This window comes from Anastrepha obliqua, chromosome 1 (assembly GCF_027943255.1).
Source record: "Anastrepha obliqua isolate idAnaObli1 chromosome 1, idAnaObli1_1.0, whole genome shotgun sequence".
Taxonomy (NCBI): Eukaryota; Metazoa; Arthropoda; class Insecta; order Diptera; family Tephritidae; genus Anastrepha; species Anastrepha obliqua.
The window spans coordinates 165,023,013-165,038,894 of record NC_072892.1 but is presented as its reverse complement, the minus strand read 5'-3'; the positions used below and the strand labels follow the sequence as shown (position 1 = coordinate 165,038,894).

Genomic DNA, 15,882 nt, shown 5'->3' with positions numbered 1-15,882 from the left:
TATGTAGTTACCTTGCTCATATTAGTGTTACCTTGCTCATATGTAGTTACCTTGCTCATATGTAGTTACCTTGCTCATATGTAGTTACCTTGCTCATATGTAGTTACCTTGCTCATATTAGTGTTACCTTGCTCATATGTAGTTACCTTGCTCATATGTAGTTACCTTGCTCATATGTAGTTACCTTGCTCATATGTAGTTACCTTGCTCATTGCATTGAATGAACTGCAAGCGAAAGAGCGGAAGGAACGACAAAGCAAACAAAGCAAACGAACGGCAACGTTCGACATCTTGCTCTCCCCTACTTAAGTGAGCGTATATATGTATGTATGTATATGCGCATATGTACATATATAAATTCACGTATTTGTATTGGCATATGCCTTCTTATTGATTATTATTATTTTGATTTACTTGAGAATTTCAAATAAAACCAAGTTTGTTAATAATACCTGTTGTTTTAATGTTATTATTATTATTTTTTTATTATATCTGAAGGAAAAAATGTATGGTAATATTTACCATATCTATACTAATATTATAAAGACGAAAACTTTGTTTGTTTGGTTGTAATGAATAGGCTCAAAAACTACTGGACCGATTTTAAAAATTCTTTCACCATTCGAAAGCTACATCACGAGTAACATGGATTATATTTTATTTTGGAAATAGGGCTCGAGATATAGGTCAAAACGTGGACCCGGGTAACCTTCGGATGTGTATGTACAATATGGGTATCAAATGAAAGCTGTTGATAAGTGCTTTAATACGGGGTAATTTTCATACCTCTTGATGACTAGGGTCTGGAAATATATGCCAAAACGTGGACCCGCCGTGTCTTTGCACCGAATTAAACCAAACTTACACACATTGTTAAGTAGGTATTGAAGATGATTTCCGTATAGTTTGAATACCTATTGGTAGATAGGGTCTCGAGATATAGGTCAAAACGTTGACCCGGGTAACCTTCGGATGTGTATGTACAATATGGGTATCAAATGGAAGCTGTTGGTGAATGCTTTAGTTCAGAGTATTTCCATCCGCTCCGTGACTAGGGTCTCGAGATAGAGACCAAAACGTGGACCCTAGAATGTGTTTGTACAATATGGATATCAAATGAAAGCTGTTGATAAGTGCTTTAATAGGGGGTAATTTTCATACCTATTGATGACTAGGGTCTGGAAATATATGCCAAAACGTGGACCCGCCGGGTCTTTGCACCGAATTAAACCAAACTTACACACATTGTTAAGGAGGTATTGAAGATGGTTTCCGTATTGTTTGGGTACATATTGGTAGATATGGTCTCGAGATATAGGTCAAAACGTGGACCCGGGTAACCTTTGGTTGTGTATGTACAATATGGGTATCAAATGAAAGCTGTTGATAAGTGCTTTAATACGGGGTAATTTGTTATGTTATGTTATGTTATGTTATGTTATGTTATGTTATGTTATGTTATGTTATGTTATGTTATGTTATGTTATGTTATGTTATGTTATGTTATGTTATGTTATGTTATGTTATGTTATGTTATGTTATGTTATGTTATGTTATGTTATGTTATGTTATGTTATGTTATGTTATGTTATGTTATGTTATGTTATGTTATGTTATGTTATGTTATGTTATGTTATGTTATGTTATGTTATGTTATGTTATGTTATGTTATGTTATGTTATGTTATGTTATGTTATGTTATGTTATGTTATGTTATGTTATGTTATGTTATGTTATGTTGTGTTGTGTTGTGTTGTGTTGTGTTGTGTTGTGTTATGTCATGTTATGTTATGTTATGTTATGTTATGTTATGTTATGTTATGTTATGTTATGTTATGTTATGTTATGTTATGTTATGTTATGTTATGTTATGTTATGTTATGTTATGTTATGTTATGTTATGTTATGTTATGTTATGTTATGTTATGTTATGTTATGTTATGTTATGTTATGTTATGTTAAAGTATAAGTTATGTTAATGTTAACTCATTCTCTATATCCATACAAAATATGTATCAAACAAATAAAATTAAAATTTTCTTTTGAAAAATGCAACCATTCAATCAGTATTTTCTTATGACGTTATCACGTTAAACTATCGTCAGTAAACCGACTTTGCAGACAACCTCTTTTTTCAATTATTTTAGTTGTAGTATGGCGTAAAAGTGGTGCAAAATTAATCACCCTATCGAAAAATTTATAAATTTTAATTTTCGCAAATGGCGTCCTGAATTATTCTTCACCCTGACTGAACTAGAAAACTGCGGTAAACTAACAGGCAAGCAATGGAGGGCACAAAGGTAAAAAAAGATTACCAATGAGCACAAAAATTATTTTTACTTAATAAATGGTTAATTTTGATATTCTAGCTAGTGTAGGGGTCGCCTTTTTGCATGGTCTACTGAGTGGAAATCTTTATTATTTTTGTGGAGATGCATTCATGTCTTTTATTTTTTAAAGATAATTCCTTAGAAATGTTCGCTATAATTGCGCCATAATTCGGCCATCCGTAAGCGCCAATTTGGAATGACTCGCAACTCGCTGGAGGACTTCGGTCGGCATCTCATGAATAACTTTAGTAATGTTGGCTTCCAATGCCTCAATCGAAGCTGGTTTATCCACAAAGCATTCAAGCTTTTCATGCCCCCAAAGATAAAGGTCGAAAGGCGTGATTCATACGATCTTGGGAGCCAATCCACTGGTCCGAGACGAGAGAAAAATTACGACGCAACGACGAGGCAGTAAATCCATTGCTCTATTGTTTCTCGAGCTGTATGGAAAGTAGCGCCGTCTTGTTGGATCCAAATGCTGTAAATGTTGTGGACATCATGGGCTTCAATTTCAGGCATCAAAAAGTTGTTTATCATGGCGCGATGGCGTCCGCCATTCAGTGTTACATTGGCGCCAGCCTTTTTTCTGAAGAAATGTGGGTCGATGATTCCTCCAGCCCCTTAGACTGTACCAAGCGGTTGTTTTTAAGTGATGTGCTGGCTACTCTGAAATGGCTTCGGGTTGCTCTTCAGCCCAAATATGGCAATTTTGCTTCTTGACGTAGCCATTGAGCCAGAACACTTTTCATACTGCTTCGATTTTCGTAATGCAATTCTACGATTTGTAGTTGAAGCGTAAGTTTTTCCATGACGAAATATCGTTAAATACTGATAAAAGTTGTGAATTTAGTTTGACAGTAGTCACACGTTATCTTGTAAAAAACCCCTATTGGAAAATGTGCCTCCAATCTGATCATCCTTTATATGTACCAGGTGTATACCTATGAAATGAGACTTCCAGCTATTAGTTCATAGATGTCGCTAGGAGTATTTTTTCGTCTATCATCTGTCAACAATATTCAGTTAATTGTTTTTAACGTTTCATACAACAATGCATTTTTGTCGCTCTTAAAAATGTCGGATTTCGTGCCTTCAAACTACGATTTGCGGACCTCGTTGATTTTCTGTATCAATTGAAGAAAAATGCTTCTCAAGCTCATCAAATGCTTATAGAAGCTTATGGTGGACATACTCTAAGTAGAGCACAGTGCTTCAGGTGGTTTGAAAAATTCTGAGCGAGGACCGTGGCCGGCCACCGAAAAAGTTTGAGGACAGCAAATTGCAAGCATTGTTGGATGAAGATGATGGTCAAACGCAAGAAATGATGGCAGAGCAGTTGGGAGTGACCCAAAAAACCATTTCCAAACGTTTGAAAGACATGGGCATGCGTGCCGCATGATGCTTGATGACAATGCACCGCCACATCGAACAAGAGCGACCCGAGAATTGGTGGAGACGTACGATTGTGATACGAACCTCTGCTGCATGCGGCTTACTCACCAGACTTGGCGCCTTCCGATTATCATTTGTTAGCATTGATGAGCCACGCACTTTCCGAGCAGCGCTTCAATTCTCACGAAGAAGCCAAAAAATGACTGGATGATTGGTTTGCGGCCAAAGACGGCCATTTTTTTTGGCGTGGCATCCACAAATTGCCTGAGAGATGGGGAAAATGTGTTGCTGGCGATTGCTATTATTTTGAAGATTAAATTTGTAACCATTTTTTTGTTAATAAACGTTTGAAATTGGAAAAAAAAGTTTCATTTCTTACCCGACACACTGTGCGTCGCCATACGCATACTTACCGTTTTTTGACCTTTCAAAAACAGAAATTCAAGTTTATGCTCTCCCCTTGCCTTTACAGCATTCACCAAGCTTTAAGTAAAATTTTTTGAAATATTGTCGAAATTTTTGTCGATTTTCATTTTTGTTTATTTTTTTTTTTTTGTAATTGTTGTCAAGTGCTGTCAACACGACAAAACTTTTGCAGCACGTTTTATAAAAGATTATTACAATGTTTTTGTTTTTCGTTCTGTTTTGCTTTTTTTCTTTTTTATCTTTAATATTTTTCTTTTTCAATATTTTACTGTAGTTATTTTCGAGTTTGCTCATGCGAATACGTGCTGATGTCAGCTGTTGTTAATTCGCGTAATTTTTATTATTATTACTGAACAATTTTTATTAAACCGGCTTCTGTTTTCGTTGTGACATGGTTTCCTCATATTCAGCTTTGTCACGCCATAGCGGCAGCCACTGTTAGTAGATGCAAATTTAATTCGCTCATTATTCATCATTACCGCAAATCGTTTGAGTGTTCACAAAATTGTCGATGCTCTTCGATAGTGGCTTACAAGCTAAATGCAAACACTGATATAACTAGAAAAACAACATTCAGCACTTGTAAAGTGGCTACACATACACACAAACGTTGTATGCCTTGTTAGCATATCTTATCTGCGCATCTCTGCCCAACATCTCATACCCAACACTTACAATTATTTACTTGTTCGCCAAGGGTTAAGCCGGTTGCTCAGCTGCCTGTTGTTACACATATGGAAACGAACATAGAGTATATTTCTAAGTGGGCATATCTACATACGCACACATGCATAAGCACATATGCGTTTGCTTCGTTTGGCCACAGACACGCACCTTGTGCTGCCATCTAATGCCATGTAATTAGAGACTAACCACAGTTTCTCAGGTTCAATTATCGTGGGTTGTTGCAGCGGGTGTCTCTTGCCTACATCCATAGTTAGCTTTAACAGCACACATCACACAGACGCACACGGACACACACACTCACACACAACTATGCACTCGCCTTCCTTGCGCTCTACGGCGTCACAGCTTGTTGGCTATTGCATAAATCTGAACTACTAAAGTCTGTCAATGTCAATGTTTTGTGTCGCATATCAGCTTGTGCATCTCTAGTGCACACTCGCATGCGCACATACACACACACACACATATACATATACGTATTCGAATATTTATGGTTTACATATATACATTAAGTGTGCGGTTGTCTGCTGCACGAATGCTGTTCCTGGTTGCATGTGCGTAAATCTTTATTATAATCTTTGTTGTTGGCCCGTAAGCATTTAAAATGTCATTAAGTATCTAAATTTTCGTTAATTTGTAACTCCCTGCCTACCTCTCGCTGCCTATCTATTTGCATCTGCAGCCTTTGTAAAGGTGTTGAAACTATTTTGGTTATATATACTTGCGTTACTTTCTATTTTTTCCGCCTTCATTGCTTAGTTGTTGTCACTCGGTAGGGATTCACACTTTTTTCCTTCACTAATTTAACTAATTCCATGTAATTCAAGTTTGCTCATTTTCTTTTTATTTTAATTATTTTTCCAGCACATTCATCATATCCACAGACTGGGGATTTTTTTCCTGCCCTTAATGAGTTCTCAAGTCATTCCGTGATACGCCCCGAAATTCTGCATGGGCGACATAAACGAGCCTTGCGAAGTACATTGGATGCGGAGGTGAGTAAGAGTTTTTGGAGTCACCAAAATGCATAGGGTGATCCAAGTGCAAGCATATTTTTAAAGAATATAAAATTATTTTAAACTTTTTAATGGACTTCAAATATTTAGTTTTCGTATTTTAAACTTTTTTAATGGACTTCAAATATTTAGTTTTCGTATTTTAAACTTTTTTAATGGACTTCAAATATTTAGTTTTCATGTTTCTATTTTGTGCGCCAACACCGGTTTAACGACAAAACAACAATTTAAATGATTAATAATAGCAATAAATTAATTTGTTGTTCTACTGTTGAACCAGTTTTGAATTACAAAATAAAAATAATAAATAATAGAAATAAATAGAAAGAAAAATTAGTGTTTCGCCCATTCAAAAAGCTCCGCGAAATTTTCAACTAAATAAGCCAGACTTGAAATAAATATTCAGCCTATGTGCCAGTATCCATTTCAACCCAAAAAAGTGCAGCTACCAGGTAGATACCTATGAAATGAGACTTTTTTTTAATTTCAAACGTTTATTAACAAAAAATGGTTACAAATTTAATCTTCAAAATAATAGCCATCGCTAGCGACACATTATTCCCATCTCTCCGGCAATTTGTGGATGCCGCGCCAAAAAAATTTGCCATCTTTGGCCGCAAACCAATCATCGAGCCATTTTTTGGCTTCTTCGTGAGAATTGAAACGCTGCTCGGAAAGTGTGTGGCCCATCGGTGCAAACAAATGATAATCGGAAGGCGCCAAGTCTGGTGAGTAAGCCGCATGCACCAGTGGTTCCCAACCTTACGTCTCCACCGGGAATTGGTCGATGTGGCGGTGCATTTTCACATTATCAGTTCATGCGGCACCCATCTTCCGACCTTTAAAATCATGGCCATGTCTTTCAAACGTTTGGCAACTGCTCTGCCATCATTTCTTGCGTTTGACCATCATCTTCATCCAACAATGCTTGCAATTCGGCGTCCTCAAACTTTTTCGGTAACCGGCCATGGTCCTCGTTCTCCACGTTAAAATCACCACTTCGGAATTTTTCAAACCACCTGAAGCACTGAGCTCTACTTAGAGTATGTCCACCATAAGCTTCTATAAGCATTTGATGAGCTTGAGAAGCGTTTTTCTTCAATTGATAACAGAAAATCAACGCTGTCCGCAAATCGTAGTTTGAAGGCACGAAATTCGACATTTTTAAGAGCGACAAAAATGTATTGTTGTATGAAACGTAACAAACAATGAACTGAATATTGTTAACAGATGACAGACGAAAAAAACAAGACATTTGGGAAGGTTTAAAAATACTCCTAGCGACATCTATGTACCAATAGCTGAAAGTCTCATTTCATAGGTATCTAGCTAAACTTAAATGCCAAATTTTTATGTTACGACACCAGCCGTCTCGAAGTACACAAATAAATTTTAGTTTAAGGGGTTAGGGGTAGTCAAATTTTCAAAAAATTGGATTTTTTTGCTTTTCCTCAAAGTATAATGTCTTAAAAATATTGTGTGAAAACTTGAAATGAAACCGACAAATACTTTTCGAGTTATTCAACAATTAACAAAGGGCGCTCGGGCGCTCCAGAGCAGATAGCAAAACTTTAAATGCGTTTTTCTCAATACTATATTTTTTGAACTGGTGATCACTGTAACTTAAAAACCGCTTGGTAGATTTCAATAAAATGTATACTGCTTTGGAAAAACTCGTGAAACTCATGCCTGATCAAAGAAGTTTTTTTTTCAAAAATTTCGTTTATTTTTTTAAAATAAATTTTCAGTTTTTTTTTTCTCGAAAATCTGAAAAATATTTCCTGAGGCCGCCATATTGTTAGCCAAGATTATCTATTAATAAAATGAATTTCTCTTATCCGAGTGATTTTAGATGAATTTCCAAGGTCTTGTGATGATCACCGCAAGTCCGTTTCTTCAGAAGGACTTCACACAAACAGCCTTAACTTACTTAAGTCAAGTCGAAACATGATGTATTAATTCTATGTTTTTATTTTTGTAGAATAAAGCAATTGACTAGCAAAAAAAAATTATTGAAAATCATCATTTTTTCGGGCCTCTGACTACCCCTAACCCTTTAAGAAGATTTTTCTTTAACGTTATTTTGCAAGTATTTTTCTTTCAACGAATTCAAATGAGAGTGCGTTAATAATTTTTTTTTGAATGAAGCGAGGCAACAAAATTAAATATTATTTTAAATTCAGCGAAAAGAATTGAGAAATGCTCTGGATCGTTTGGAAAATGGATGGCGCTTTGTAAGGAAAATTCTTGATTGCTGAATTACGAGGGTCATTCGAAGTGTTCGTGCAAAGTCAAAAAGATAACACTAGTCGCACGTAACGAGTTAATATTAAGTTAGTAGCATCTCTTGGAAAAATACCAAATTTCAGTCAGTTCGGTATATTTCTTTGTGTTTGGCAGTCGTTTTAATCGAGGAAGGCGAGTGATTTTCTTTTTCGATTTCACGATTGTGTCGCACAATTAATGGAAATAGGGTTCCAACTTGTTCCCTTGTAGAAATGAAGTTCCGCACATGAAAGACGTTTTCTAGTGTTCTCATGTACAAACCCTATAGGTCCAAATATGTCACGTGTATCTGCAGAAAAATATTTGATTAGTCACTGAGTATACCGAAGTTAAAAACGTTGACGACTTCCCCAGACGAAGACCAACAAAAAAATACCTCTCCAAAGCAAGATCAGAGGATCTTTGATTTATTTGTGACGAAGCCGAACTTATCATTGGGTGAAGCTGATAAGCAGTTTTATGGAGAATGCAGTCGGTTACACAACCACACATGTAATCGACAGGATGCTAAGTAGCGAGGAATCGTATGAGATCATCAGTGGTTTCGCGGTAATGCAAAACGGTTCCAAAGGAGGGAGAGTTTTTTAGTCCCCGGATATACCACTGCAGCGACACCAGATTTGATGATGCATTAGGCACTTAAACCCAAACCATCCGCAAAAAAAAGAAAACAAATATTTTTTTTGTTAGGCTCGGAACTGTTCCGCCCATGTGTTGAATATTATAAGCCCATGCAATTCAGTCTATTAGAATCTTATTATAGATTCGAGATTCAAATAGTTTCCAAGTTATGGCGGTCACGATTTTGTTAGACAGACTGTAAAAAAAGGGAATGCTTTTTATAAAATTTCTGGCAACACTCTTTTAAGGGGTTACATGGATTTCGTCGGGTAAAAAAAGGCCAATTTTCAGTTTTTTTTTTCGATGTAAAAAATTATTTATATTATTTAATTCAAACTTTTTTCTGTCTTATAGATACATATTTAAAGAATAATTTATGAAATTTTCAAAAAAAAAAAAAATTAAAACTCCTCCATTGCGACGTAATTTCTGGTGACCCCTCGAAAAAAATGCGTCCGCGTTGTCAGCATGTCCTGACAGGATCATCAAAAATGAAAAAACAAAAATAAGTGTTTTAGTTAAGACCATAAACTCGTGCTTGAACGAAGAAAAGAAAAAAAGTAAAAATTGGAATTTTGGCAGGCATTTTTCCAAAAAAATGAAAATTTCGGTCAAATTTGCTTGAAATTTTGTGTTTTTTAAAATAGTTGTAATTGAAAAAAAAATCCCTCATTCAAGCACGAGTAAATTGTATCTTGAACACCTGTGTAAAATTTCATCAAGATCGGTTGAGTAGTTTTGGAGAACATTTGACAACCGACTTTGAAAACACGGTTCCGAAAAAAACGCGTTTAAAGTTTTGAGTAACAATAAAAGTGGCTTGGAGCGCACACCTTCCAAAGGCTGTATCTGCGAAACTATTATTCGGATCGACTTGAGAACTTAAGATAATATTCTTGAAATATTGTAGAAATTTATAAGTCAAAAAAAAAAAATAGATTTTTGAACTCACGAAACCCATGTAACCCCTTAATTGAAACATTTCGGGCACTTTTGGAGCAGAAGGTAAAGAAAAAAATAGGAGCATAAATTTTTCCATTCCTAAGGGTCAAATCTGCCGACTCACTAGCGGAAGGCTAGATGTCATCTGCATGCATTTTTATATATGAACTTCTGACCAATGGCGAATTTTTGCGCAAACCGCTGTTCTCACACAATTCAAGTTAACATTTCCAAGGTCGCATTACGCCTTTCATTCCCCGCTTATTGCTGCTCCTTTCCACACCACGTGTCATGTAAATGTTTAAAACCCATCCAGTAAATTGAAAAACGCCCACAATTAGCATGTTGAAATTAAATTTGTCTGCTGAAATACGATCGGCCGCCGGACAATTATTAAGCATTCAAAAGGTTGATGGCATCCGATGGGTGACTACGAATGGTAGGTAGTAACCCTTGCATTTGTAGGTATGTGTGATTTTATGAATACAGGAAAATATAAAACTCATTGGCAAAGCTATTAGGTGCGATATAGATACTGTTTACCAACCCTCCAACGGTATGACTGAAATGTAAATATGAATTATTAATTTTGATATCCTTTTACGCAATTTTAAAATGGAAATTGGAAATTTTATTATAGAAACGCAAATATATGCATAGAAACAGAAAATAGCTAGAAAATAACTTGCATAGCTCCCATTTTTATTCATACTTTACAACAACAAAAAATAAAAAAAATGTTTGCATATTTTCATTAGCATTTGCGAATAAATTTTCATATCCGTCTGTCGTATGCTTTTTTTAGGACGGCCAGCACGTACCGCACATAACGCTCACGTATCAGCATGAAGGTCAACGCGTCCACGTTGACCTGCATCGCAACGATGAATTGCTGCCAGCTGAGCATTTTCTCCGCTATCAAAATTCGAATTCGCCAACAGGGCGTGTCGTAAAAAATTTCACAAAGACTGAAATGGAATTGTGCCATTACCAGGTGAGTTATATTTATGAACATTCTCTGGCAGCGTCGTGATTCTAGAAACACGCGCTAGTAACTCAAAATTGTTGTAGTTTGTTTTTGTTTTTTGTTTTGTGTTTTGTTTTGCGATAATAACTTTTCTTATTGTTTGTGAATTTCATGCATTTTATTCCAATTTGTAGGGCACCATACGCGGCAAACCGTATTCAAATGTTGCCATATCTACTTGTAGTGGCGGTGGTGGTGTGAACGGTATAGTTTTCGATGGCAACGGTACATATTTCATACACTCCGGTAGAGATGGACGCTTGCAGGATGAACATTTTTTATTTCGGTGAGTATTTCACAGTTGATCGCTTTGGCTTTTATTTAGTTTTTAGGCATTCGTGTAGCATACATTTAGGCGCTGTACCATGGTAGTAAGTATAAAAATGTATAAACTTGACATTGACTTTGGTAAGGACTTATTTTTGTGGCTTAGGGACGTAAAAGTGTATATTCATACCGTATAAGTGTATATTCATTCAAATGTTTTAATAGTAAAAGAGTAATAAAGGTTAGGTTAGCCTGGTTTGCAACAAGCCACGCATAGACCTTTTGGTCCCTAGCGATGACAGATGGAGACCGACCTCTGTGAATACCGAAAGTAGACATCATGTAGGATGTCAGCGCTTTTGGCGAATCTAAGCAGCGCTGGGAGATCCGCTTTTGAGACATCCTCCAGACCCTCAAACAATGGGACTCCTAGGCATTTTAACGGACGCACAGAAGGTGTCCTTAAGTTTCCTCAACATCCAGTAGATATGCAGCCTACTGTTTGCGGCTAGCCTTTCGAACATTTTTGGACTTAATACAATATGAGCTTATTGCTTTTATTGCTCCTTGACTGTCCACGTATATATTAATTGTTGAGTTCTTTCTTGTTCTAATATAGGCTAGCCGCGGAGGCTTTCCCCACAGCAAAAACTTCCGCTTGGAAAATACTGCTGTGGTCTGGCAGCTTGATAGGCTGTCTTATACCTAGTTTTAAGCAGTAAATACCCGCTCCCACTCCGTCTAAAGTTTTAGAGCCGTCTGTGTAGATGTGAAAAGTTCTATGGCGAGACTTCATGCCTTTGTGCCATCCCTCCTCTTCAATTGTTGTGCGAAACCTTCTCCCCCAATTAAAGTACGGAGTCATGCAGTCTGTGCAACCTGAGCTCCACTTTCCTATTGAGCTGTGACCGAAGGTTCTGTAGGCGAGTACCCCCGCACCCATTAGCCTCCTCGCGGATTTCGCTGCTAGGTTTTCCGCCATAAGGTCAATAGGTGGCATGCTGAGTATCATTTCCAACGCCGCCGTTGGAGTGGTTTTCATCGCTGCTGTTATGTACAGAGCAGCGAGTCGTTGAATCCCTTCTAGTGGCATTAAGTATGTCAGTTTTCTTGTCGCAGTCCGCCATACTACGGCCCCGTACAACAATACCGCTCTAACTACTGCCCTGTAGAACCAAAGCATCAGAGAGGGTGATATACCCCCAGTAACGCCCAGCATTCTTTTACATCCGTACAACGCGTAACTGTCATTTTTCATCCTTTCCTCAACATTGCGCTTCCACAGCAATTTACTGTTTAGTATTACTCCGAGGTACCTTGCATGATCTTTGAGAAGTAGTTCGTTGTTGCCTAGCTTCGGGAGGTTCCACGGCGGGACCTTGTACTTCCTGGTCAAAAGTACCATATCCGTTTTTTCGGTGTTTATCCCTAGCTCTGCGCGAGATATCCATTGGTATACCGTTTTAAGTGTGTTATTCATCGCACTACTGATGGTGTCCATGTATTTTCCCGTAACTACTATAGCTATGTCATCTGCATAAAAACAAAAAAAAAAAGTAATAAAAAACGTCTATGGAAATATCTCGCACACATGCACACTTATGTGTGGTTGCTTTTTTCTACAAGTGAGTAACAAAATATTATATAATAAAATTTTTTTTAAAAACTTTGTCTCTTTGAAGACGCTAATCCTCAAAACGAATGAATTGAACACCACGAAACTTTCATTGGGAGATGAAGGATTTTTCTGAGCACCTTAGGCCTGCTTTTTAACCTCAAAATGTTGCTCCCCAATTGACGTTGTCGTCGAAATATTTAAAAAAATCCTTCTAAAAGTGTAAATGTGAAAAAGTTGGTTTATTTGCAGCTTATAACACATAGGCTGAAAAGTCCCAGGCCTAACACATAGGTGGCACGAGTTTTATTGCATTCTCTTCTTTTTCCTTTAGTACTAAACTTAAAAAGACAGCTGTTCAAATTTCCTGATATTCTATTCATTAATTCGTGAGTTATTGTGATTAGAGTGACGCTACTTTTGTTATTTTCAAAACAATGGATCACAAAGAATTTTGTGTTTTAATTTTACACTGCTTCTTGATGGGGAAAAATACCGTTTAAGCGAGGCAATGGCTTGAAAAGTGTTATGGGGACTCCGCTCCATCAGCAATAATAATAAAAGGAACGGGTTTCTGTCTTCGAAATTGGTCCTGCAGTGGATGTCCAAATGACCTAGACCTCAGAAAAAAGCAAAAAAATCTACAAAATCATTTTGAATGATCAAAAAGTGAAGTTGCATAAGTTAGCTGATACTGCAATCACTGCAGTCCCTTCACGTGGGCTTTTTGGACTTTGAAAAGGCTTTCGATAGGCTGCGACATCAAAGTACCCTATGATCAAAAAGTACCGGGAAGGTGATGTTGACTGTTTTCTTCGATTGCCAAGGCGTAGTGCACCATGAGTACCTTTCATCGAGCCAGACAGTCAATAAAGAATATTATTTATCCGTTTTGAAGCGTTTGAGAGATGCTGTACGTCGCAAACGGCCGGAAATGTGGCATAATGATAACGCGCCATCGCACCGAGCCCAAATTCTGCTGGATTATTTGACCAAACACCAAGTAAATACCATCGTGCAAGCACCGTATTCACCTGATATGGCTCCGTGCGACTTCTTTTTGGTTTCCCAAGTTAAAGTTACCACTTCGTGGATGGAGATTTCAGTCGATAGAGGATATCAAAGAGAGTGCGACGTAGGAGCTGAAAGCCATCTCTTCGTCGGCCTACCAGGGGTGCATGGAGGACTGGGTCGAACGTTGGCACATGTGTTTTGCTTCAGCCGGGTCATATTTTGAAGGAGATAAAATAAATTTGCCTGAAATTTAACTCCGTTTTGTTTTATTTAAACATTCCTGGTACTTCCTGATCATAGGGTATTTGAGACGCCCTTAAGCGAGGGAGAGTCCCAGATAAAATCTCTAGCATTACTCAAGCCCAAAACTTGAAATTCAAATGCCAAGTACTACACGACGGTGCCCTCTCCGAGCCTGTTGAACCTCTCGCTGGTGTCAAGCAAGGGTGTATACTATCCGCTCTTCTATTTTTAATAGTCATCGCCAAGCGTTCTCGATATCAGCTCAGGCAGGGAAATTTTCGGGAATCCTACCAGTATGGAGCATTTAAACGATTTTGACTATGGAGATGACATTGCACTCTTATCACGGAATGGCGGACACATGCAGAGCAAACTTAATGCTCTAAGCTTCCAAGCCAAACACGTTAGACTGCGAATCAACCAAAGGAAAACTAAGTCCATGGAAATCAATCAACTACAAAACAAGTTCACAATTTATGGAGAGCCCATTGATAATGTAAACAGCTGCACCTATCTAGGAAGCCAAATTACCCTGTCCGGTGGAACAAAAGGCGTTATTGATGCGAGAACCAAAAAAGCCAAAGCAGCTTTTGCAAGTCTCCAAAAGATCTGGTTTTCCAAACAGTTGACAACGCGTACCAAACTCCGTTTTTTATAATTCGAATGTTAAATTCATCCTATCGGCTGTGAAACGTGATTGGTGTTTGTATCTGCAACATGGAAGCTGCAGCCATTTGTAAAGCGACGCCTAAGACCAATTCACCGTAACTGGTGGCCTGACAATTGGATTTCAAGCAAATCCTCAATCGAAGCAGAAAAAAACCAATTGACATTGAAATGGAAGAGAGCGCAAATGGAATTCGATTTGGCCATACTTTGCACAATCCAGCGACCGACATAGTAGAATGGCACTAGATTGAAACCCACAAGGATCGCGCCACAAGGGGCGCCCTAAAGTATCTTGGCGACGTAGCCTTACTGAAGAAATTTTAGGAATTGACGAATCTCTCTCATGGGCCTAAATTTTGGACGAAAGTAGACAACATTAGAAAAAGCATTTGTTGCAACACTATGCGCCCAAAGGCGGCGCGATAGCAACTAATAATGTTTTTGATGGCGTCATCTTTTTAATGAGTTTGTGCGTTGGAAGTTACATCCCCAGCTAGCTTCTAGTAAAAGTTTGATGACATTCGGTTCAGTGGAAGCGAAGTTATTGCGTCAGTAGGTTTGTGTCATCGGTACAAAAATGAGTTTCGAACAAAGAGCTAATAGCAAATTTTGTTTTAAAATCTGTAAAACGTTTACCGAAACATTTAATTTGATGAAAAAAGTCTATGGCGATGAGTGTCTATCTCGTGTCAGAGTTCATGAGTGGTTGTGAGGACATAAATGACAATGAACATCGAAATTGTTCGTAAATTTATCAAAAATGAACTGAAATCATCGTGGAAATTTATGGAATCGGAGGGGCATATCTCCGAAACATCGATCTATCACATTTTAACTGATCATTTGGGCTTACGAGAGGTCTGTGAACATTTCATTCCGTTAACAGAGGACCAAAAATCGCTCAGAATTCAATATTCGAAAGATCCCATTAAAGACGCGAGAAAAGACGAGAACTTCCTTTACAACATTGTAACTGGTGATGAAACTTGGTTGGTTTCCAAAATGAACCTGAAAATCCCCAGACGAGCCACCACACAAAATATCGCGTTTGGAGTAGTCAAAAATCAAGTCAATGCTCATTTGTTTTTACGATTCTAAGGGAATTATCCACAAGAAGTTCGTGCCAACGGGCCAAACCGTCAGTGCAATTTTCTATCTTTTTACATCGCATTCGTCGAATTCGCCCTGAATACAGCGTAGGAGGAAGCTGGCGCTCATAGCAATACACAATCTCATCGATCCACTCTTGTGACTGATTTTTTCACTAGAAATCGCATTTTAATCATCAATCACTCAGCGTATGCGCCTGATATGGCTCCCTGTGACTTCTACCTATTCGGAAAATTG

The 15,882-nt window shown here is 37.7% G+C and overlaps 1 protein-coding gene across 1 annotated transcript in view; it reads left to right on the top strand.

Moving 5' to 3' along the window:
• Positions 1-15,882, top strand: part of LOC129238271 (disintegrin and metalloproteinase domain-containing protein 12) — a 148,451-nt gene that overhangs the window by 116,169 nt on the left and 16,400 nt on the right. The window contains exons 2-4 of the mRNA XM_054873313.1: positions 5,700-5,830; positions 10,506-10,694; positions 10,862-11,013. Coding sequence (XP_054729288.1) covers positions 5,700-5,830; positions 10,506-10,694; positions 10,862-11,013 — 472 coding nt within the window. The remainder of the gene's footprint in view (positions 1-5,699; positions 5,831-10,505; positions 10,695-10,861; positions 11,014-15,882) is intronic.